Consider the following 24,417-nt stretch of genomic DNA (forward strand, 5'->3'; position numbering starts at 1 on the left):
ATTCCCGATTGCCAAAGTTACAGCGGCACTGAAGTCTCGCCAGGGTGGACTTGAAAGCTTGCGCCAAAGGGTTAAAATCCTTCGCCCTGATGTCTGCTTACGTTTCCCAGCGAAAATAAAAGACTGCTGGTGGTGGTGGCGGTGGGAGGGGGCTGCTCTGAGAAATGACCTCATCTATCTGTCCGTACCTGCTGGAAGCCAGGGGCTCCAGCCAGGCTGCCCGGCTCCCCCCTCCCAGCTCTGCTCCCCAGCTCTGTCCCCTCCAGGAGCCAAACAGCCCCCCTCCAGCTGACCGGAGCTCAGCCGGTGGGGACCCCGAAAACTCTATCATTGAGAGTCTCCCCTGGCCCTGGGCGTGGCCAGCCACCCTCAAAGAGGACATGAGGGCACTTAGAAAGCCGTCCCATCTCCGTGCCGATCCTTGGCCCCACTGCCCCTCCACCCCATGCCGTGAGCGCTCCTCAGCCCTCCGCGCACCGCCGGGTCCTGCTGCACCGCCCACGTGTGCACGCCCAGGCTCACACGTGTGCACACGCGTACTCACACGTGCGCACACACACTCAGCCGCCACGGGGTCACCGCAAACCAGGCTCCTGCCCCTGTGTTAGGAGATCAGAGAGGCAAGGCCAGCCCCCCCACCACCCCCGCGTCCCCCCTCCCCGGGGCCCCCTCCCCGCCCCGTTCTTACCGTTCTCCCTTCTCGGGAAGACCCTCTGCTGCAGACTCATGGCCAGCCGGGCACGGGCCAGTCCCGCACTCCAGGATCCAGCTGCCGTGGGGGGATCCCCAGCAGCCCCTAGCACGGGGTGGATTTGAATATGACTTAAAACTACAAAGTAACTCCTCGTTAGAACTGTTTTTCCCCAGCAGGGAGAGAGGGAGAAAAAAAAAATCCTCTCCCTCTGCCAGAAAATCTTTAACGTTTCACAACGGCCGCTTCCAGCTCCTGCCCGTCTTGGGAAGCCAATATGTATAAAGGCGATGCTATTTCACTGGCTCAAGCCCTTCCCTGCACCACAAACAGAAATGCAAAACCTCAGACTTTCCCTGGGACGCGGAGCTCTGTGTGGACATCCTTCCACTCCCTGGTCCCACCCCTGCCAAGCCCTCCGTCTCGGCACCCCCCACCCCTACATGTTGGCTTTTTTTTTTTTTTAACTGCATCCTGGGGTGTTTCTGCAATGGCAGGGGACAAACACAACACCTCCGCTGCTTGCCCAGAGTCGAAGTGATTCATCCTCTCCCTCACACACACCACACACAAACACAGCCCCTGTGGAGTCCGAGTGAACACGCTTTTCATAAAATCTTCCTGGGGCGTGGACAGGGCGACGGCTGGTGAATGCAGCCTGTGTCCCGAGAAGGGCAGTGGGAGGTGGAGGCTGACTTTGGGCCAGACACACAGAAGGCGCCTGGGCCCCCACCCCCTGGCCAGGGCGCGCAGGGGAGGCCAGGAGAGGGGACGGATGGACGGACGGACGCTGCTGTGACACACTTTGCCCACTTTCCCCCTGCCTGCCCTCTGCTTCCGGCAAACTTTATTTTTGGACAAGACGCGCTAGTATTTGAAATGGTTGATTGGGCTATTGGGTTCAATAAATCTGAAAAGACCGGGAGAAGCCCGAAGGAGTGGGCAGTTAGAGCTGGAACCCAGGCAAGAGTGACAGCCGTGCTGTGACAAGGGCGCTGGGGCTTTCTGGACATGGTGGTGGGACATTGGCTGAAAGAGAGAGCTTCTCTTTGGGCGGAGACAAAAAGGAAAAAAAAAACTCACTAGGGAAGCCAGTGACAGCGACCTCGACTTTGTTCCTGGGTCACCTGTCCCCTGCCAAGAGCCCCAGGTCTTCTTGGGTGGAAACTTGTCTGACTGAGGTCACTCCTGTCACTCAGGGCCACACAGTGACTGCCCCTGTCCCCAAATACACCTGCGGTAAGTAATGAGGGTGCCGGAACACTCCCCGAGAGTGGCCCTCACTCCAGGGCAATGATGGGTGCCAAGCGAGGGCTTCCTGGTGCCAGCCCAGGCTATGCAACAGCAGGTGCCATGGCTGTGCCCTGAGCACAAGAACCAGACTCTGCCCTGGGATTCGGTCACCCCCAGCTGCAGCAGCACTGGGAAATAAGCCGGAGGAAAAGGCCATGAGTGGCAGACACTGAGAAGTCATAGAGGAAGACGAACTGTCACAGGAAGCTGCCTGCGTTCTTCTGTAGACGAATAGAACAACTTACAAAACAGGTGTATAGCATGGTGCACCAGCGGAGAGAAGACTGGATTGGTTCAGTGGAGCAGCTGGGTTTTTTTAATTTATTTATTTATTTTGACAGGTAGGGTAACACCGTGAGAGAGAGAGACAGAGAGAAAAGTCTTCCTTCCGTTGGTTCACCCCCAAATGGCTACCACGGCCGGCGCACTGCACCGATCCGAAGCCAGGAGCCAGGTGCTTCCTCCTGGTCTCCCATGCAGTTGCAGGACCCAAGGACCTGGGTCATCCTCTACTGCACTCCCGGGCCACAGCAGAGAGCTGGACTGGAAGAGGAGCAACCGGGACAGAATCCAACACCCCAACCGGTACTCGAACCCAGGGTGCTAGAGCCGCAGGTGGAGGATTAGCCAAGTGAGCCTCAGCGCCGGCCTATTTTCTTTTTTATTTGCATCACGAGCTTCCCAATGTCCCTTTGGGGTTCCCATGATCATCCCATTACCCTCACAACTCAAGGGATAGCAATAATTCCCCAACTCGTGCCATTTTGAAGGTGATAGCATTTTTTAAAGATTTTTTTAAGTTTATTTGAAAGGCAGAGTTAGAGAGAGTAAGAAAGAGAGAGAGAGAGAACCATGGGTTCATTCCCCAAATGGCCACAATGTCTGGGGCTTGGCCAAGCCAAAGCCAGGAGCCAGGAGCTTCAACGGGTCTCCCAGGTAGGCACAGGGACCCAAGCACTTGGTCTGTCTTCCACTCCTTTCCCAGGCGCGTTAGCAGAGAGCTGGATTGGAAGGGATGCTGGTATCGCAAGCAGCACCTTAACCCACTGCACTGCAATGCCAACCCTTACAGATGGGTTTTTAAATTAAAAAAAAAAAATGCAGCCAGCATTGTGGTCCTGAGAATTAAGCTGCTGCCCATGATGCCAGCATCCTGTGTCGGAGCACCTGTTCAAGGCCTGGCTGCTCCGCTTCTGATCCAGCTCCCTGCTAATGCACCTGGGAAGAGAGTAGAAGTCGGCCCAACTGCTTGGGCCTCAGCACCCACGTGGGAGACACAGATGGAGTTTCTAGGCCCTGGCTTCAGCCTGGCCTAGCACTGGCTGTGACCCAGTGAATGGAAGCTCTGCTCTCGTTCTCACTCTCACTCTGCCTTTAAATAAATAAGTAAATCTTTTAAAAAATAAATTGCCTAGGGGTTGTAAAAAAAAAAAATCAAGTCAACTCGTGGGCTGTGAATTCTGAAGTCGACTTTGTTAAATCAGTAGTGAAAATGGCAATGTTGAAAGCCATGGCTTTGATCCTACGGAACAAGCCTTTGACAAGGGAGTGGCTGTTGGGAGTGGTGGGCGGAGTCATGGTCTCTCCAGAGATGTCCACATCCTGATCCCAGGGTCCCGTGAATGTGTCACATGCTGGGGAGGGAAGGTTGCAGATAGAGTTAAAGATGTGACCTCAGAGGAGAGGGATTAACTTGGTCATCCAGATGGGCCCAATGTGCTCACGAGAGTCCTAAAAGAGGGAGGCAGAAGAGCTGAGAGAGAGACTGGAAGATGCGATGCTGACACTGGCTTTACAGATGAGGAAGGGGCTACGAGGGGTGGAAAGCAGGAGGCCCCCGGGGAGGAGCACCTGCCACCAACACTGTAGATTTCTGACCCACCCAGCTGTGACACAACGCCTTGTCGTTTGATGCAGCAACATTGTTGGTGAATACACTTGAATTTGTTTTTTATTTTGCTTGCTTGTTTTTTAAATATTTACTTATTCATTTATTTGAAAGTCAGAATTACAGAGAGAGGGGGAGAGGCAGAGAAAAGAGGAGAGAGAGATCTTCCATCTGCTGGTTCACTCCCCAAGTGGCCCCCAACAGTCAGGGCTGAGCCAGGTGGAAGCCAGGAGCCAGGGGCTCCTCCAGGTCTCCTACATGGATGACAGGGGCCCAAGCACATGGGCCACTTTCCATTGCCTTCCCAGGTGCATCAGCAGGGAGCTGGATCAGAAGCGGAGCAGCCAAGACTCGAACCAAAGTCCATGTGGGATGCTGGCATCACAGGCTTTGGCTTTACCTGCTACGCCACAGCGCTGGGCTCTTATTTTGCTTGTTTCTTTGATGTCGAAAGCTTGGCTTTCATCATGAAGACAAAAGCCCAAAGGACTCAAAGCACAGAATTGATATCATAACATACAGATTTTGGAAAACTGGGGGCTGATATCTGAAAGCTGCTTTGCTTGTTCAATGGGAGTTAAAAGTCTACCCAACTGGAGGAGGACAGGGTCCACAGCCTACATACAGGCCGGAGCCCTGGTGGACAGTGAGGACAGGAGCTGGGGATCAGAAAACCGTGTCCCACTTCCCACCCGAGGTCCTGGGAGAAAAGAGCCTCATCTGAGTGGCATGGGTCCATCAGGAGTGAGGCGTCCCCCTGGGATGTTTGGACAAACTGGGATGCCCTCAGGGGTAGGAGAGCAGCTGAGGGTCTCCTGTGCCTCACAGGGATACTCAGAGCTGGGGGGTCAGCATCCACACAGAGTTTGTGACAAGAATGGACCCTCCCAGGACACAGGAGAGGCTGGGGACAATTCCAATGCCATCTGCAGCGAGTTCCAGCAAAGAGGTCCCCCAGGAGCCACACGCCCCTGCCCAATGCCACCACCTTCCATCACTCCAAGGCAGGGCGAGTCCTGAGCTGATAGGCTGCCTACTGGGGAAGACTGGGTTTTGAATCAGGAGTGACTTAACTTGCTTTGAGTTGACAGAGTTAATTTTCCATCATTTCCAGAAATGGGGGCGGGGAGAGTCTGTGTTAAGTTCAAGTACAGAGCTGGCGCCGCAGCTCACTAGGCTAATCCTCCGCCTGCGGCACTGGCACCCCGGGTTCTAGTCCCGGTTGGAGCACCGGATTCTGTCCTGGTTGCTCCTCTTCCAGTCCAGCTCTCTGCTGTGGCCTGGGAAGGCAGTGGAGGATGGTCCAAGTGCTTGGGCCCTGCACCTGCATGGGAGACCAGGAGGAAGCACCTGGCTCCTGGCTTGGGACCAGTGCAGCGCGCCAACTGTAGCAGCCATTTGGGGGGGGGGGGGGGGGAGAAACCAACGAAAAAGGAAGACCTTTCTCTCTGTCTCTCTCTCTCACACTGCCTGTCCAAAAAAAAAAAAAAAGTTCAAGTACAGAAAAATAGAATAGGCTGCACCTTCAGACGTGGTCTCTGTAAACACACCGAAGTGTGAACAGAGGTTCTCTCTGGCTGGCAAGGCGATGAGCGCCAGTGCTTCTTCTCTGAACTTCCCGAGGTGGCTGCTCCAAAAGGAATAGATTCTGTTTTTGTTTTTGTTTTTCCTTGCGGGAGGTGGGAGAGGCGGGGGGGGGGGGGAAAGAGGAGGAAATATTTAAATAAATCGGGAGCTATAGTCCTTGGGAGATCAAATCTATGCATAGAGGAAGATGCTGAATTCCCAATGGGCAAGAGATCTTTGCTTCGTCCCCTGATTTATCCCAAGTGCCTAGAACGTGGCACATGGCAGATACTCAAGAAATATCTGCACAATGGTTTCGTCCACCAATGCGCACGCCTGTAAGATGATGGAAAGCCCAGGTTTTGGCATTGGTGAGGTCTTCATCTCATCCTGAGTGCTGGAGGAATCTGGTGGGGAGTCAGGGACGCTGCCCTGGGAGCCCAACACCAAGAACTTTGAAGCTGACATTTCCGAGGTTTGTCGCAGCAGTGAACTTAGGGCAGAGCTGCAAGCACAGGGCTTTTGGCCCCTCGGTTAGAGGGTCCCGTGCACGTGTGTCTGAGATGGAAGACCCTTGGCACCGATCTCATATTCTGGCCACCACCAGCTCCAAGCAGAAGCCCCCTCTTCCCTCCCCAAGCACCATGCTTCCTTGCACAACTCCTGCCTATTAAAATGTGGCCCCAACCCGAGTGAAGGGGGTGGGGAGGGTCACGTGGCACCCTCTGGATTCTCATCACAGACCCTAAGGGAAGAGCTAGAGTGTGTGAGCCTTTGCTCTACTTCCCCATTCTTTCTCTGTGACCTGTTCCCAGCCACAAATCTGAATCTTTACCACCCTTCCTCTGCACCCAAGCGACAGAGCCTGCATCTTTGGGTCACACCCACCCACACAAAGAGAGGTCCCATCTCTCATGGGTGAACCCACCTGGGTTCAACCACCCACCCTGCCACTCTCTGTCCTCCTCCCGGCTGCTGACTGTGCAGCACCCCCTACTGGCCATCCAGGGCTATCACCCTGGGACCATGAACTTGCTGGGGTCCCCATCTACTCAGGAGGAGCCTGGGCTAAGCTCACTTGAGAAGAACCATTCCCTTCCTTAGCTGGTCTTTGTAGCCACTCCCGCTCCAGCCGCTCAGGGACTATGGCCACTCCCAGCTGCAGGCTGGTCCCTACCCAGCCCTAGGCCAATCCTGACCAGGCAGCCAGGAGAGCCGAGAGAGCTGGGCTGGGGAGGCCCACAGGGACCCCCATGGCTGTGGGCATAAGATCTGCCATGCTTGGAGCCCTGAGGCCACGCAGGCTCCGTGTGTGGGCCAAGCCTGCCTCTCGCTTTCACTGACCAGCCTGTCCGTGCCCTGAAGACCTGGGCCTGCCTTGATCCCTGTTTGGGCTGCACATTCTGTCTGGTTTGGCATCCTCTGGCGTGGAGACCGACCCGTACACCCCGCCCCTGCTTCCTTCTCCAGAATCCACGGGCTGCTGCCCTCCTGATTCTGATCCTACTACTTCCCGGGGCACACAGCCCACATGGAACCCAGCCGCTCCACACTCTGTTATACAACGTCCCAGGGTGTTCTCTGGGGGCCAGGCCTACAGCAGCCTCAGGAGATGTTCTCACAGCCGGCTTCCTCCCGGCTCTGAGGTCCCAGCAGACGTCAATTCACACTTAGCACCTCAGAGAGCGCGGAGCCACTGTGTGCCCGTGTCTCACCCCAAGGTCACCAACCTCTAAGTCCTCCCTTCTTCATCCTCCAGCCTCCCCGTACAGCAGCTGGCCTGCAGCACCCTGCAAGCTCTGTAGCCAGAGACATCGGCACATGCACAGACAGAGCCACGCCATATGGCGTGACACGTGAGGGCTTGTGGGTACCCTGACCCTCTCCGGCTAGTACAGGGAAAGTCGTGAGCTACTTTTCAGTCTACCGTATAATCATTAACCCAGACACCTCCAACTCTGCAGATGGCAAAATTCAATGCTCATTCATTTTCAAATTGTCACCGCCTCCGTCACTTATCTTTTGCCTTCGCAAAATTATACAGACAGCTTCTGATACCAATGGACGATGCTGAAAACGCTCTACCGATTTTTCAACATTCACGTTAAGGACTGACTGAGCCCTGTGCAATGTTCAAGGGAGGGCAAAAAAAAAAAATGTCCAGTCCACCCCCCTAACGTGGGAGATTTGGCAATCCCAGATCTCAGCGGCAAATCCAGAGATGCCCTCAGGTCGTCTGGAATGTGCTGGAAGCCACGACACCTGCTTAACTATTAACTGCTTAGCAAGCACGGTCAATACGCCTACGTGCCACCTGTTACCAAGAACTGCCCTATGACCCACATCATCACTTGATCTTGTCATCTCCCCATTTCTCAGATGTGGAAACAGAGGCTCAGAGGGGTTGGGGGATTGCCCAACGTCTCAGAGCTGAGAACTGATAGGGGCAGGATTTATGCCCCCCAAATTCTCATGTAAAGACCAGAAAAGTGCCAGATAAATGAGATGTCTCACCCTGGCTGAAAGCAGGTGACCAGTCTGTCGCCATGGCCCCTGGCCTTCCCTTTCCCCCTCCAGCCCAGGCCCCCGGAGCTCAGCTGAGCACTTCATGGAAATCCTTGCCCTAAATCAGCCCTCCCATCATGCACCTGGGAATTCAGAGCTCTAGCAGGGGAAATGAGTCACCTTAGGACAAGAGTGACAGACTAGTGAGGGTTTGGAAGATCACCCACACCAACCACACCTCTGCCACTAGGGTTCCAACTCACCTGCCGGCCGATGGCAGAGAAGTGGAAAACACACTGATATCTTCTGCCATGTTCAGTCTGCTGCTTGCCAAACCTGGAAAGCAGAGCCCAGAGGCACACCGGATGGGGTCCCCTTGGCCCACAAGGCCTCCCAGGCAAGGAGACATAGCAAATTCCAGGGTGGGGTGGAACTTGCTCCATCAATCTCTCATCCGCTTTGTACTCTGAAAGCACCTTCATGCATGCCTTATCTCATCTTGTGTTTTTAATTTATCATCAATATTTTCTGCAGACCCCCAGATATAAATATGTCACCTTGCAGTCTGGAAGCCTTTTATTATTCTCATGCATACACATAGATTTTATTCCTCTTTCTCTAGAGCCAATGGAGAAAATGCCACAAATGCTGAGTTGACTATAGATGCATTCCCAGCGGCAAGCTCGGGTCACAGGGGAGCAACACACAGTCACGTGTGGCATCAGGAAGTCGGTCCAATGCAGCCGAGATTTCTTAGGCACTTGCACAGAGCCAGGAGCCATGCTGTGGGGTTACCAGGGTGGAAAGTCCTTGTGCCCGTGCACCAGCAATGTGTCCTCAGAGGTAGAACAGGACATCAGCATTTGCCAGCCCTTTGTTGACTGCTCCCAGCTGCTCCTCATTAGCTCTGCCCCTGTGGCCCCAGCCTTACAGTTTTTCTCCATCTTCTTCCCATTTCAAAATTGAGCATTGATGGACAGGAACCAGGGACCCCTAGACTCCAGGGCCTTCCTCCTTGGGCTCTAGTTCCTCTGTCTCGAGGGATGAAGCAGACTCTTTGAGTTAGGGTACCAGCTGCCCTGAGTTTTGTAAGAGGATGAGACAGTCAAGATTGGGCCTGGACACTAAGAGATGGAGAAATCCTATACAGGAGATTGTATGAACAATGGCAATGGTAATGGTGGAGATGATGGTGGTGGTGGCCATGATAGCAGTGGTAACGGTGGTGATGATGGTGGTGATGATGATGGTGGTAGTGATGATGATGATGGTGGTGGTGGTGATGATGATGCTGGTAGTGATGATGATGGTGGTAGTGATGGTGATGGTGGTGGTGATGGTGATGGTGGTGGTGATGATGGTGGTAGTGATGGTGATAGTGGTGGTGATGCTAGTGATGATGCTGGTAGTGATGATGGTGGTGGTGATGGTGATGGTGGTAGTGATGGTGATGGTGATGGTGGTGGTGATGGTGATGGTGGTGGTGGTGATGGTGGTGGTGGTAGTGGTGGTGATGGTAGTGATGATGGTGGTGGAGGTGGTGGCGATGATGGTGGTGATGGTGACAACAATGACCATTTCCCAAGTGATTACTTTCAGGACCAGCTGCACAGCTAATGCTTCACATTTGTCACCAAAGCTTGGTTGCTCCCCCTCCCCCCCAGTCTAAATAAGAATGCAGAGAAGGAACTCACAGTTTGTCCACCGACACTGGTGGCTGCCCTCTGACTGACCGACAGACCGCGCAGATGTAGCCAGACTGTCAATCACAGTAAAGAGCACAAGACATTCAGTGAGGCTGGAGACAGTCCAGTATGAGCCTGGGAAGCAACCTGGGGCCTGCGGAGTGGCAGGTGGGTCTCGGGAGTGCCCAGGGAACCAGAACCAGTGCAGAAGTCCCAGGGCATCCTGTCTTCTCTCCCCCGAGGTGGGGAGGTGTGTAACAGGGCTACCACTTGGAAGGTGCAGTGGGTTCTGCTCTCCTTGTCTTAAGCAGTTTGGCCTTGGAGGATTGCTCAGAGGTCCATCTAAGGGAAGCTGGAGGAGAAAGAGGCCTGGAATCCTGAGAGGGATGTGTCCAGGAGAACAAAGGACTACTGTCCAAATCCCACCTCTCTAGGGGGAACTGGACGTGTTGGGATGGATGCCCATTGGGGGAGGCCAATGGTCCCTCCAAAGGCTGGCTCTCTTCTCTAAAGCAATTTGAGAAAAAAAGAGACTTGGCACAAAAGGCCAGCACTTAGTTCCCAAGGGGGGCCAAGAACCAAATTATAAAGACTGGACCTCAGCCCTGTGTCAGAAGGACCAGCAGAGAGAGCATCCGAGAGCTGAGAGCACAGTGTGGGGGTGGATTGGAGGCCTCAGGGGTCAGGGTGAGCTCCAAGAGACACAGGAAGTCCAACGTTGAGAAATCAGATGGCTGAAGCTGAGCCTTGAAGGCACCCGAGGCCACGCCCCAGCTCTCTCCAGGGCCGCCTCACACTCGCCCTTCCTCAGCACTGGCCACAGAATCAGCGGCTCTCACAGTGAGGCTGCCAGGCCCAACATCACCCCCACTGTAGACGTGGCGCCCACTTGGGTGGCCATCTCCATGCTGTGGACCTAGAGGCCTTGCTCCCCTCTCCTCTTCCTGCCCCTGCCTCTGAACTTGGACTTTGTGACCCACCTAAAGTCCTGCCTAAAGTGAGCTCCTCTCATTCTGGCTCCCTGCTGCCACCTTGCGTTCCCTACCACTGGCACCGTTCTCCCAGCTGAGACCACTAGTGCTCCCTGTGCTGTGCCAGAGAAGAGGCTCTGGCTCTAAGTCATGGCGTTAGACGGCCACAGCCCATGCCGCCCACCTCCCTGACCCTGCCTCTTCCCCTGACACCACACTGGTGACAACCAGCGAACGGTCAAGGGTTGGTTTCCCTCTGTATCATCCTGGTTTCTTGGATGCATGGAACTCTGATACCGTAACCAGCAAGAATGACCTCTGTTTCTCCCTGGGACGCAGAGAGCAATTGCACAGCTGTCTTCTGGAAGCTTCTGTCTCGGGGAATGGTGGGAGGGGACAGAGGCAGGCACATTGTGGTGGGGTAGTTTGGGGGCTACAGCCTACCACTGGGACACAGACTCCAGTGAGTGCAGTCATGGAGGCTCTGGATGGACCCACCGACCCTGTCAGTGGTCAGGTGAGTCAGCCGGGTGGGAAAGAAGGGTGAGCAAGCTCGAGCCCAGGAACGAGGATGTCTCACAATGCAGGGATGTGAAACTGGAGCCACAGCCCTGCCCGCGGAGAACGTTGCCGAGCCGGCCTCTGCGTTTCGTGGCGGCACCATCACGATTCCCGCCACCCAGGCTGGGACCTGCTCTTCCCCGCCCTCTTCCTTATCCCAGCTCTCAGTCCAAGTCTGCACGCAGCGTCTCCCCTTTCTCTTTGCTCCTCAGCACACCTCTGAGCTTCCTCGTTGACTATCTGACACCGTCCCAAGCTTCCCACCGAGGGAAGCTGGGCCCCGTCCACTCCTCCAGCCACATTGCACTCCTCACCTGGCCCCAGCGCAGTGGCCCAGCAAATCTGAAGTCAGACTGTCCACTCCCACACCGCTGCTTCTCACCTCCACGCTCCACGCACAGCCCACTCCTTCCTCCTCTCCCCAGTTTACCTCTTGATTTGCAGCTCAGGGAGGACTCTTGCGAACCCTCCTTTGGACGCCCCCACGGCCAATGTGATTCATGGCTGCTTCTCTTGCACTTTCTCATTTCTGCGTCCATCTTTCCCACCAGGCTGCAAGCGCATTGAGGCCAAGAACTAGGTCTCATTCATGTGTGTAGCCCCTTGTCTGACTCAGTGTCTAGCATACTGTGAGAACTCAGAATTCTCTGAACTAATTAAACAATGACAAGGGATGGATGACGGTTAGCTCTTTGTGACTATGACAATGTACCTGTGGCAGGCTGATTCTAGAGAAAAGAGGTCTATGCAGCTCTCAGTTTTGAGGCTGAAAGAGCGTGGTGCAGGCTATAGTGTGGACACCCTCTTGGCTACACCGCCTTACGGTGGATAGCAAAGGCGACCTTGTAATGCCAGGCTCTGGCTTTTGAGAGAAGGTTTTCACAAAAAAACAAGTAGGCTCCCACAAGAGACACCTTCATCGCTGCTGAGAGCCTGTCTCCGGTTGTACCTTCCAACACCCCCAGCACTGCCACCCTGGAGACCAAACTCCCACTACAAGGAGCCTGGCTGCGACAAACCACATCCAAAGCATGGCAGTGATTAAGTAATTCATTCTTCCAGCTACTAACACGGTGGATGCTGGGAGAACAGTGGCACTGAGGAAGAAGATGATGAGTTCAGTTTGGACGTGGAGAGTGTGGGGCCTTTGCGGTTCTCAGTGGGCGTACAGAGGCAGGAACTGGAGACTGGGAGAGAGATCTGGGCTGGGGACAGAAATCTGAGTGCCATCAGCCTACAGAAGTAGCTGCAGCCAAATATCGGGGCGTAAAGTAACCTGGCGCCTTAGGAAAGCCCAGCCCTTACGAGGCAAGCAGTGGAAGAAACAACGCAACCTCAAGACAGAGAAGAGACCCAAGACAGATAAAAATGAAGTCAGTTCCAACACAGAAGCCGACGGGGAGGGAGGACCCATCCCGCACGTCGCTTAGACGTTCCTAGCTCTGAGATAAAACAAACGCGTCGTGGGATCCTTCAGCCAATGCACGTGGCCCCCATACTCTCTGTTGGAGGAGTGACTGGCTCTCTGCAGCCCTGGTTGTCCTTTCTAAAAAGGCCTGGGGCAAAGGGAGAGGAACCGATTAAAGCAAAGGCTGTTGCACAGTCCCGTCAGTTCCCCAGACCATTGCCAATTTGTACAGCGCGTCGTCCACTTCCCATCATTTGAAATCCCTGTGTATTTGAACGGAAACACGATCCTCATGTTTATGATTCATGTGCACTTTATGTAACCAAATGTGGGGCTGTGGCTGTTTGATGTCCAAGAGACCATCTGAAGTCTTTGCAGCCAGCAGCCGCGCGTTGCCAAGGAAATTCAGAAGAGGAAAGCCTCGGCCAGCCCCGTCCGTAATCCAGGGCAGTCAGCAGGGAACCAGTGTGAAAGGCAGAGGGAACCTACCAGCGGTTGGATCAGATCCGTGCTCCGTGTCCCCAGCTCCAGGCACTTGGTGCTAAGCAAGCCACATCACCAAGCAGGCAATGCCTGGAAATGTGTTGTCATTTATGTAACTGGCTGGCTTCTGGTGGACATTTAGGTTATTTCCAATCCCGAAATCACAAATAAAGCTGAAATAACAATCTCTGTCAAGAAACCTTTGCCCAGATCTCTTATTTTCTGAGAATAAATTTCCAGAAATCCAAAGACTAGATGAAAAAGGATAAACATTTTGTTAGCTTGCATTTCAGAGAAAAAAAGGTGCCAAGTTATCTTCCTATGCTGCGAATTAACTTGTTTATCTCACCAGATCTGGCCAAGCAGAGAATATTACCAAGGGGCCAGCGCTGTGGCGTAGCAGGTAAAGCCACCGCCTGCAGTGCCAGCATCCCATGTGGGCGCCGGTTCTAGTCCTGGCTGCTCCTTTCTTGATCCAGATCCAAAAATGAGTATTTCACGGATAGGTGACGGGAGCTGCCAGGTGTCCAGTCTCTGTTTCTGTTTCCTTGCTGCTGTTTCTCTGCCAGTACCGTACACCTGAGTTTTCTGCCACTGTATCAGCCACTTCTACCACCCAACGTATTATGGAACAAACCAGAACATGTCATGGTCGCTGTCTCAGCCCATGTCCTCTTTCCACCATAGAATACCTGAGCCTGGATGATTCACGGCAAATGCAAGTTTAGGGATGGGAGTTGTGACACGGCAGGTTGAGATGCTGGCATCCCAGATCAGAGCGACAGATAGAGTGCCAGCTGCTCGGCTTCTGATCCAGCTCCCTGCTAATGCGCCTAGGAAGGCAACAGAAGACGGCCCAAGCGCTTGGGCCCCGGAAATCCACGTGGGAGACCAGGAGGGAGAACCTGGCTCCTGGCTTCAGCCTGACCCAGCCCTTGGGTGGGTGTTGCAGCCATTTGGAGAGTGAACCAGTGGGAGGAAGATCTTTCTCTCTCTCTCTCTCTCTCTCTCTCTCTCTCCAAGTAGACGAAAATAAATAAGTACACATTAAAAATAGAACAGAGATTTGCCTGGGCTCAGGATTCTGGAGGCCTCGAGAGGGCTTGGTGCTGCTTCCACTCTCAGCAGGAAGACTAAAGCAGGAAAAGATGGAGCACACAAGGGCAGCCCCCTGCTCCCAAGGTAACTAACCCAGCCCCGCGAGAGGAAGACCTCACTCACTCCAGCCAGAGCCCCCCCAGCCCTGGGAGAGCATCCTGAGTATCCCAGAGACCTCGGAAGCTCCCCCCAACACACACACACACACACACACCTGCCAACACTGCAACACGCGGCATCCAATCTCAGCTGCGTGTCGGGGCAATGCCACATTCAAACCACAGCAAGTGCAGAGCAATCCCTCAGCTGGTGGCTTCACAGAAGCCGCTTGCTGGCTCACGCTGTTGATGGCCTAGAGAATATATACACTGAGGAGACCCCCTGAAAGTTGGCAATAGTTATCTCTGCTTCCACAGTGAGCATTTGTCCCTTTTTACCCAGAAGAAAACTCCAAATGCTGAGGTCACCGGGGGATTCCGTTGTTTGAGGGGAACGGTTCTGAACAATTCAACTAATTCGTCCTTGAGAATCCACAGTCTGCAAGCAAGCCTGCAGGACCCCAGAACTGCGGGATGGGTGTTTGTCACAGGGCTAGGACGCCACGTGCGACACCGTCAGCCCGCCCTGGAGACCCGAGTGTGAACCCTGACTCTGCTTCTGATCCAGTTGCCTGCTCCTCACATGCTGGGAGGCCACAGGTGATGGCTTAGGCTGCTGAGTCCCTGCCACCCTCATGACAGACGTCGATGGAGTCCCCAGCTTCGGTCTTGGGCCCAGCCCAGCCTCAGCTTTGCAGGCACTGGAGAGAGAAGCAGCAGATGGAGGTCTCTGACTCTGGCTGGGTATATCTCTCTGGGTCTCTTTCTCTGCCTGTAAAATCAATAAATATTTTGAAAATGATTGCAATGTTCGTGTGGGCCCTTCTGCACCCTGGAATGGTCTTCACAGATTCTCATAACATCCATGGGTCTCTCCTTCTTATGATTGCCCACACGGCCATTGGATAATTTTTTAAAGATTTAATTATTTATTTTAAAGGCAGAGAAAGAAAGAGGGAGAGAGAGAGAGAGAGCGCGAGATCTTCCATCCACTGATTCATGCCCAAATGGCCCCAACAGACAGGATTGGTCTAGGCCAAGCCCCAGAGCCCCAAATTCCCTCCAGATCTCCCACATGGGTGGCAGGGTCCTGAGTACATGGGCCACCTTCTACTGCCTTCCCAGGAGCATTAGCAAGGAACTGGATTGGAAGTGGAGCAGCTGGTAGTTGGCAGCTTAGCTCACTGCGCCACAACTGCTATTGGGCAATTTCAGCATCTGGACACCATCTGTTATTTTAAAATCTATTGACGTGCTTTTCTCTGTGGCACTCCTCTTTCCATCCTTTCCTTAGACAGCCTGAGGCTTATCTGCCTGTAGGGAGGAAGAGAGGCAGAGACAAAGATGGGTAAAATCAGGAGGCAAAGCAGGTCGTTCAGCTTTCGATGTGGATGTGGGATGTTTAGACCTCCCACCAATTTTCTAACTATGTGGATACCGCTTGGTCAGGTTCCCATCGTACTTTATTTCCAACACCTTCCCCTGGACCACCCTGCTTCCTGCATAGTTAGAGATGATGGAAATCACGGTCAAGATCAAGGTCGTGGCCAATCCATCAGATCAACACTCCTTTATGAACCGGTTTTTCTTTAAAGTGCATCTACTTTGGAAGCTCGGAAAACAGGGACCAGAAAGCTTGGGGGGTTGACGGGAGACCTGGCAACAAGGACACAATGTGTTTCCAATGAGCCCTGCACCAAGTGAAGAGGGAGGAGACGAGCCCCTGGGGATCCCGGCACTCCAAATCAGTGACGCCAAGCCACGTGGGAGCCTTCATCCAGCAGGTCAGCGCTTCTGTCCTCTCCATGGCTCAAGGGGAAGCACAGGCCCCGTCCTGCCAGGACCAGCCATGCAGCCCTCTGCACAGGCGGCGAGAAGCCCCGTGCCCTGGAGCTCCTGTCGTGGGATGGGCGGACACAGCAGGAACTTGGAGAAGGCGGTGCCTTCTACTGGAAGAAGCCAATGAGGAGCTCCCTGGAAGACGGGGTGACTGGGCTGAGCCTTGATGGATGAGTCGTCAAGTCAGGTGAGACCTGGGGGGACAGCAGCCATCCCAGGAGCCATGCACACCGCTCAGGTCCCAGATACTGGAAAGATGCCAGCAGAACTCTGATCCAATAAGTTTGGGTAGAGATCGGCCTTGTGGCACAGTAGACTCCTGCTTGCCACAGCCCAGATGAGTGCCAGTTATGGTCCAGCTTCCTGCCAATGTACTTGACACATTGAGGACGGTGAATGATGGCTCAAGTCCTGGGAGCCCTGCCACCCACATGGGAGACCCGGATGAAGCTCCTGGCCCCTGTCCAACAGCCTGGCCCAGCCCTAGCTGTTGCAGGCATTTGGGGAGTGAAGCAATGGATGGACAAGCTCATTCTTTTTCCCTGTTTCTCTCTCTCTCTCTCTCTCTCTGGTACTCTGCTTTTCAAATAAATAAATCTTTCTTTAACAAGAATAAGTTTGGATAGCACTGTATGCTATCACTCTCTCTTGGAAGCGTTTACAAAAGAAGGGACCCAAACCCACTCCTGCTGCTCTTAGAGAGGTTGGAGAGAGTCAGCAGCTGGAGATGACATGAGGTCACCCAGAGAAAAGTGGCGGGGAGCTGTGTCCCCACTCCAGCTCCAACGGGGAGGGAAGGGCAGGTGCCCCATCCAGCTCGACGTAGGAGAAAGCAGTGCCTCTTATGAGGGGGATAGTGGTCGGCATTCTCTGGAGTTTGGGGGGAGCTAGGGCGGATGCTGCCCATCCCCACCTGGAGAGGCTGGAGGGGGTGGGGCAAGAGGGGAGCTGGAAGCGGGTAGGGAGCCAAGAAGAAGAAATATTGAGTTGGGGCATTGACAGTAAAAAGAAGAAGTGGCTGCGTTGGAGGCTCCCCGAATCAGGGGAGGTGTCCGCTGTGGGTCAGGCGCAGAGGGGCGGGGACTGGGGGTCATCCTAGGTCCCAGGGGGAGGAGGCAGACGGACAGGGGACCCTGGGGCTGACAGGAAGCCACCAGCTGGACCAGAGACCTATTTGCTTTCAAAAGTGAGCCCCAGTGGCCCCCAGGAACTCCCCCAAACACTCAGGGTAGTCAGCATGGCCGCCTGCCAGTACTGGGCAACACAGGCTAAACCGCCCAGAAGCACAAAACCTGCCGGGGGGGCCCCAGGAGCTGCAGCCCCCAGAGGGCCCCACGCTGGAGCTGGGAGGTGGGAGAGTGGAATCAGCAGCGCCCCCTGCCGGCCAGCAGGGAGCCAGGCTGGAGGAGGAGGGAGGCTCCATCGTCCTCCATGTTCGGAAACTCTTGTATGGGCAAATAGTGTTTCAGTGGCTCTCCTGGGGCTGTGCTGTTAAGGTGGGCCCAGGTCTCAGTGCTCCTCCAGGGCACAGGCCGGAGCCAGCACCGTGGAACGGGACTCAAGGGCCCTCCTCGGAAGACAGGGGAGGGGGGAAGTCGCTTTCTGGGTTTGTTCCAGGCAACATAAGGAGGAGAGGCAAGCAGAAGCAGAGAAGGCGAGAGGCCGAGGGGAGACTGGAGAGAGGGGAGAGGGCGCAGGAGAGAGGCTGCTGGGAGCAGAGGGGAGCAGGTGGACAGGTCCCAAAGCGGGGGGTGGGGGGGAGGAGGAGTGGGAGACCAGGGTGTGGGAAGAGAGGGAGCAGGAACTAAGCCCCAGGCCTGGCTTCCTGCTGTTCTTTGCCTTTTATCTTCACATCCCCTTGTTACTGGGGCAGGGCAGACTGTGCCCAAAAGCCCCTGTGACCCCCACCTGATGGCACTCTCTGCAGGGAGCCGGCACAGCGGCTCAGTTGGTGACAGAAGGCACTTGAGGAACTGGTGGTGCCATGCCTGGGGCCCTCGGGCCAGGCAGCTCTGGCTCGAGGCTCATTCCAGGGGCGGAAGTACAATAGGGTGGAGTCGCTGCCAGTGTCACCTGCACCCACGTCCCTCTCTTCCCTAGCTCGTCACCTCCCTCAAAAGCTGCCTGCACTCACACCCTGGTCTCCTGCCCATGTTCACCCAGGAGTCAAGGCCACTTCCTCCCTCCCTGGTCTCCAGGGGGACTCTAACTTGCCTTCTTCCCAGCCCCGTGGACTGTCGCTAACCCACAGCACCATCCGCCGGGGAAAGGCAGAGCCACGCAGCAGCACCTGCCAGCCCACGGCTCCCTCCCACCCAAGCAAGAGGCCCGGTCTCCTCTCAGGGGATCTCCAGGCCCGGTGTCCTGGTGTGGCAGCCCCAGGCCCTGGCAGTGCGGCTCAAGGGCGGTGCCGCTTCCTGCCCCACTGCTGCGGAGACATGAGCAGATGTTTGGCAGATGTTCAATGCTCTCCCATCAGCCAACAACAACACAGCTCAGAGACAAAGCGGGGGAGGAGGAAGGGAGGAGACTTGCCCAGCAGCTGGGGACGGCCATCGGAAACCCGGGCTCCGGCCCCTCTGGGCTGGGGCGGGGCAGGGGGGGAACCAGTGTGTGATTCGTATGCCATGAGCTAGAGCCTGGGATGCACAGTGCCAGGGTTCCGGGGAGGAGCCCTGATGGCCCCTGCCAGTCTGCTCTGTTCAGGTCTCGGGATACAGCCTACAGCCAGAGTGCCAGGCAGCCTGGCTCCCCGGGGGGAGACCTGGGAAAGCTGCAGGAAGCTGGGTGTTCCCTTGGGTGGGCCTGGCTGACATGTGGCCCACGGTGCCCTCCTGGACACATGGGGGCATCTTGCACTGAGACCAGCTCAGCTCATGGTTGGAGCTGCTGTATGAGATGGAGCCCTTGTGCTGTGTGCCAACCAGGGAGCCCCTGAGGTCCCGGGTAAGCAGGGGCCACTCCGGGGGTCCCCAGGAAACTGGGTGCCACTTCCTTTTTCTTGGCATTTGCTGAACAATCAGCTGACAGACGCAGATGGTAGTTAATGAAGGCAAGCCATGGCCGGCCTGGTACATGCCATGCACAACACCCCAGAACCCGCTCATCTTGGAGCTGCAAATGAGAAGCCTCAGGCCAGTGCCGCCCCCCATTTCCCAGCCTCCTGCCCCCGGTGGGCCCCTTCCCCTCTCCGCTTCCACAAGCTCCATTGTTCAGACTGCACGAGTCCCTGAGATCACACAGCGTCCGTCTGCCTGTGTCTGGCTTATTCCTCTTAGCATGACGTCCTCAGCTTGGTCCACGCTGATGCAAATGCCTGGTGTCCTGCCACAGGTTGACAGCAGGGGTGGCACTTGGTTCTTCTCCATGGCCCCATCCATGGCTCCCTGCCACCCCAGAGGGTCCCCTCGCACCTCCCCGCACAGCCTCCTCCTGCTAGTGGGGTTCTCCCAAGGATGGAGAAGAAAGCACGAGCAATTGTGGATGTAAGCCAAGCCCTGTGATGGACATGGGAGCTGAAGTGATGAAACTCATGTATGTCCACAGGCAGCGGCCTCATTTCAGGGGCTTTTATGGTGATGGGGAGGAGAAGCATTTACAAATTGGAATGAGCGATGGGAGCAAAGTGGAGAGACGTGCACGGGGGACCCAAGTAGTAAGGCAAAGTCTTAGGGTTGTGAGCCAGGTCTACACTGGACGTGGAGTGCTTACTCACATAATCCCACTTGGTCTTCACAGCCGGTCTACGAGATGGGCATCATTTGAGCCCTTTTCTCTGTTGGCCTATGAGTGAATGAGGCCCTAGCAGGTGTGATGGTCTCGCAAGGTCTCACAGCTAGGGCAGCGATGCGCGTCCACACTGCGGGGTCTGACTCCCGACCTCCGCCTGCCTCTCTCTCTCTCTCTCTCATGGATCGTTCCACATCAGTTACTCTTCTCAACAGCCCCGAGAGGAAGCTCTGAGCCCGGACAGAAAACAGGGGCTGGACGAGGACAGGGGACTCAGCCGAGGCTGGTCAGGGACACAGAGGCCACTTCGGGTCTTGCAGGGTCTCTGGTCCTGGGGCTCAGGGTACCACTGCCCCAGGAGGATGCTGGCCCCAACACTCTTTTTATTAAATAATATAATAATAATAATACCCTGACCACAGTACCTTTACAGTTTTTCTCCTCTAAACTGGAAGCTCCTATTTTATTTTCAAAATTTTATTTCATTTTATTTTTCAAGCTTTTTATTAATATAAAGGGAACAGATTTCATTTATATAATTCTAGGAAGATAACCATATTTCCTTCTCCCCTCCCTCCACCAACCGCCTTCCTTCCTGCTTCCTTTTTTTCTTTAATTTTTGAAAAAATATAATTTCAACCTACTCTATAATCACAGGCTTAATGCACCTCCAACCATAATATTCAACAAATAATTAAGGCTCAACCGTTGAGTGACAGCAAGCATTGATTTGCTGGCGTTAATAACACTGACACCTTGTGGCCATTTGGCAGAATTGCAACATCCGAACGTCAGGAGAGAAACACCTTCCCCTTCCAGACTTCAAAACCTGCAGGAATTGTAGTCACCGGCTCCCCTCTTGGAGGATTTTGAGGACAATCAGCCCCGACCTGCTCCCAGGGGACGGGCACACAACCTCCAACCTGAGCGTCTGCCACCACGGCTTCCCCTGGTCTTGCATCTACCAGTTCCTGGAGTCAGCCCAAGCCCTGTGGACACGGCCTTCGACCAGAGCCTCTCTCCTACACTTTCTAAAGCAAAATCGCGCCACTCTCCTCCTCGGAGTCTTTCCAAGGCTGCACATTACACTCAAGGCAAAGCTCAAATTCAACACCGTGACACACGTACCACTGGACAGCAGCCAAAGAAGAGGAGCTCTGTCCACAGCACAGGCTCCCTGCGGGGTTGGAAGTTAACTCTGAAGTCGCTGGCCTGCAGGCAAGTGCAGGGGTCGCCAGGGAGGAGCTACAGGGGGCACCTGGGGCCTTGCTATCTGCCAACCAGTACTGCGACAGCCAGCACCGCCTGTTGGGTGAAGCTGGTGACAATTGGCTCTGCACACGGCCCATTCTGAGCTCGCTCACAGCCAGCCCCTGACTATCCCTGCACCCCGGGGACATGAGCAAGGCCTCCGCAAATGCACCTCGTGTGCCTGGCAGGCTCAGGCTTTGCCAGCTCGGGGGCCGGGGGAGGGCGCCTTCTCTTCTCCCCCTCCTGCTTCCGCCAGCCCTGTGCACCTCACCCGGCTCTTCTTCTCCCCTCTCGCCCGCTTCCCAGGCCCTGGCTCCTCACTGTCTCCACCATCCCAGCAAGAGCACTGGCCCCAGGACACCGTGGAGACCCCTGGGTTAAAGTGAACCACAGAGCCGGAGGAGCCAGCTGCCCGCGACTGAAGACAAAGCCACGCAGCCCTCGCTGTAGAAACCCCAGCACCTGGAACGGTCTCCACCTCTGTGACTGTGCACACCCCCTGCCGATCCTGAGCACTTGCCACACACACACATGCACACAGAGAACACACACGTACACACGCCACACATGCACACATGCCACATGCACACACATACACAGAGACCACACATACCACATGCACACACATGCATGTACACAGAGACCACACATGCACACACATACATGTACACAGAGAGCACACACACACACACATGTACACAGAGACCACACATGCACACACACCCCATGCACACATGTACACAGAGACCACACACCACACACATGCATGTACACAGAGAGCACACGCACACACACACATGTACACAGAGACCACACACGTACACACGCACCATATATGCACACACACACCACACGTACACACACGTACACAGAGACCACACACATACACACACACCACACATGCAGAGACCACACACACGCACCACACATGCAGACACACCACATGCACACACAGTACACAGAGACCACACACCACGCACACCATATGCACACACATGCATGTACACAGAGACCACACATGCACACACACCACACATGCACACACAGAGACCACACCTACCATATGCACATACATACATGCACACAGAGGCCACACATGTACACATGCACCACACATGCACACACACCATGCACACACGTACACAGAGACCACACACCACGCACACCATATGCACACGCATGCATGTACACAGAGAGCACACGCACAAGCACACACACATACACAGAGACCACACACATACACACGCACCATATATGCACACACACCACATGTACACACATGTACACAGAGACCACACACATACACACACACCACACATGCAGAGACCACACACACGCACCACATATGCAGACACACCACATGCACACAGTACACAGAGACCACACACCACACATACCATATGTACACACATGCATGTACACAGAGAGCACACACGTACACACACGCCACACATGCACACACACCACATGCACACACATACACAGAGACCACACACCACACACACCACACATGCACATGCACACACATGCATGTACACAGAGACCACATACATACACACACACCACACATGCACACACACCACATGCACACACAGTACACAGAGACCACACACCACACATACCATATGCACACACATGCATGTACACAGAGAGCACAAGCACAAGCACACACATACACAGAGACCACACACATACACACGCACCATATATGCACACACACACCACATGTACACACATGTACACAGAGACCACACACATACACACACACCACACATGCAGAGACCACACACACGCACCACACATGCAGACACACCACATGCACACACAGTACACAGAGACCACACACATACACACACTACACATGCATGTACACAGAGAGCACACATGCACACGCGCACACACACATGTACACAGAGACCACACACATACACACACTACGCATGCATGTACACAGAGAGCACACATGCACACGCGCACACACACGTGTACACAGAGACCACACACATACACACACTACACATGCATGTACACAGAGAGCACACACATACACACACTACGCGTGCACACAGAGACCACACACGCACCACACATGCACACACACCACATGCACGGAGACCATACATGCACACACACCACACATACGCACACACCTCACACATGCACACACAGCACACATGCACACACCATGTATGCACGTTCTGTTGATCAATTTTACATGTGACTATTAAGTTAAATTCTTAAGCATATAAAACAATACTTTGAATAGTATGAGCACGCATGTTAATGCATTGTAAAATATAAAACAGTATGTCAGCACAGGGTCTAAGGTTTTCCCACGTCTCAACGGGGCTGTCCCAGGGGTCCCCCACCAGCGGTCCCTGCTGAGGTGCTGGGTGCCACTCTGCACGCAGGTCCACACCTCCCAGGATTCTAGGTTTCCATCAAAGCACAGCCTGGAGACTCGGATCAGCCCATTAATCTACCTGGAACCCGTCTTACAGACCACACATTCTAAACTCTATGGGACCGAAAAAGAAAGACGAAAGAGAGCCCATGATGGCATCCTCTGCAAATGGCAAAGAAAGACCTGGAAGGTCAGAGCTGGTGGCAATCAGTGGCGGATTTCCCCCAGGGGACACGGAGCAGTGTCCAGAGACTTGGACGGGCAAGTGGGGGAGTGAGACTATCCCCTACTGGGTGCAGTCTCCGGATGCCGGCAAATATCTTTTTTTTAAAGATTTATTTATTTTCAAAGTCAGAGTGATGGGGTGGGGGCAGGAGAGAGAGAGAGGTCTTCCATCTGCTGGTTCACTCCCCAGATGGCCGCAATGGCCAGGGCTGGGCCAGGCTGCAGCCAGGAGCCAGGAGCTTCTTTCAAGTCTCCCACGCAGGTGCAGGGGCCCAGGAACTGCGGCCATCTTCTACTGCTTTCCCAGGCCATAGCAGAGAGCTAGATTGGAAGAGGAGCAGCCTGGACTTGAACTGGCGCCCATATGGGATGCTGGCACTGCAGGCGGTGGCTTTACCCGCCATGCCACAATTGACAAATATCTTACAATGCACAGGACATCCTCACAACAGGAGTTAGATTAAAAAAAAAAAAAAAAAAAAAACACGTAATCAGGAGCCCGGGGCCTAGAGGAAAGCTAGAGACCCAGACACGGTCCTGGCCCAGTTCTGCTCCTGGTGCCCTGAGACCCGGCCCGACTCACGCCCCCCTCCTCGCTTCCTCTGCAAAGGGAGGCGCCCGCCTGTTTGTCCATTCAGCGTTGATGTCTCAGAAGACACGAGGCAGCAGGTGAGACTATGGGAATAAGCATTAGGGCACTGGCGCTGTGGCAGAGGGTTTAG

The 24,417-nt window shown here is 54.6% G+C and overlaps 1 protein-coding gene across 3 annotated transcripts in view; it reads right to left on the reverse strand.

Moving 5' to 3' along the window:
• IL16 (interleukin 16) overlaps window positions 1-7,245 on the reverse strand; it is a 128,599-nt gene extending 121,354 nt beyond the window's left edge. For 2 of the 3 annotated variants that reach the window (XM_062206336.1, XM_062206335.1), the window contains exons 1-2: window positions 7,169-7,245; window positions 689-796 (exon numbers count right to left, since the gene is read on the reverse strand). In XM_062206336.1, the coding sequence (XP_062062320.1) occupies window positions 689-796; window positions 7,169-7,190 (130 nt within the window). In that variant the 5' untranslated portion in view covers window positions 7,191-7,245. Of the gene's footprint in view, window positions 1-688; window positions 1,079-7,168 lie in introns of those variants that run through there. The other variant, XM_062206338.1, reaches the window with a different exon arrangement.
• Between the last annotated feature and the right edge of the window lie 17,172 nt (window positions 7,246-24,417).

This window comes from Lepus europaeus, chromosome 11 (genome assembly GCF_033115175.1).
Source record: "Lepus europaeus isolate LE1 chromosome 11, mLepTim1.pri, whole genome shotgun sequence".
NCBI lineage: Eukaryota > Metazoa > Chordata > Mammalia > Lagomorpha > Leporidae > Lepus > Lepus europaeus.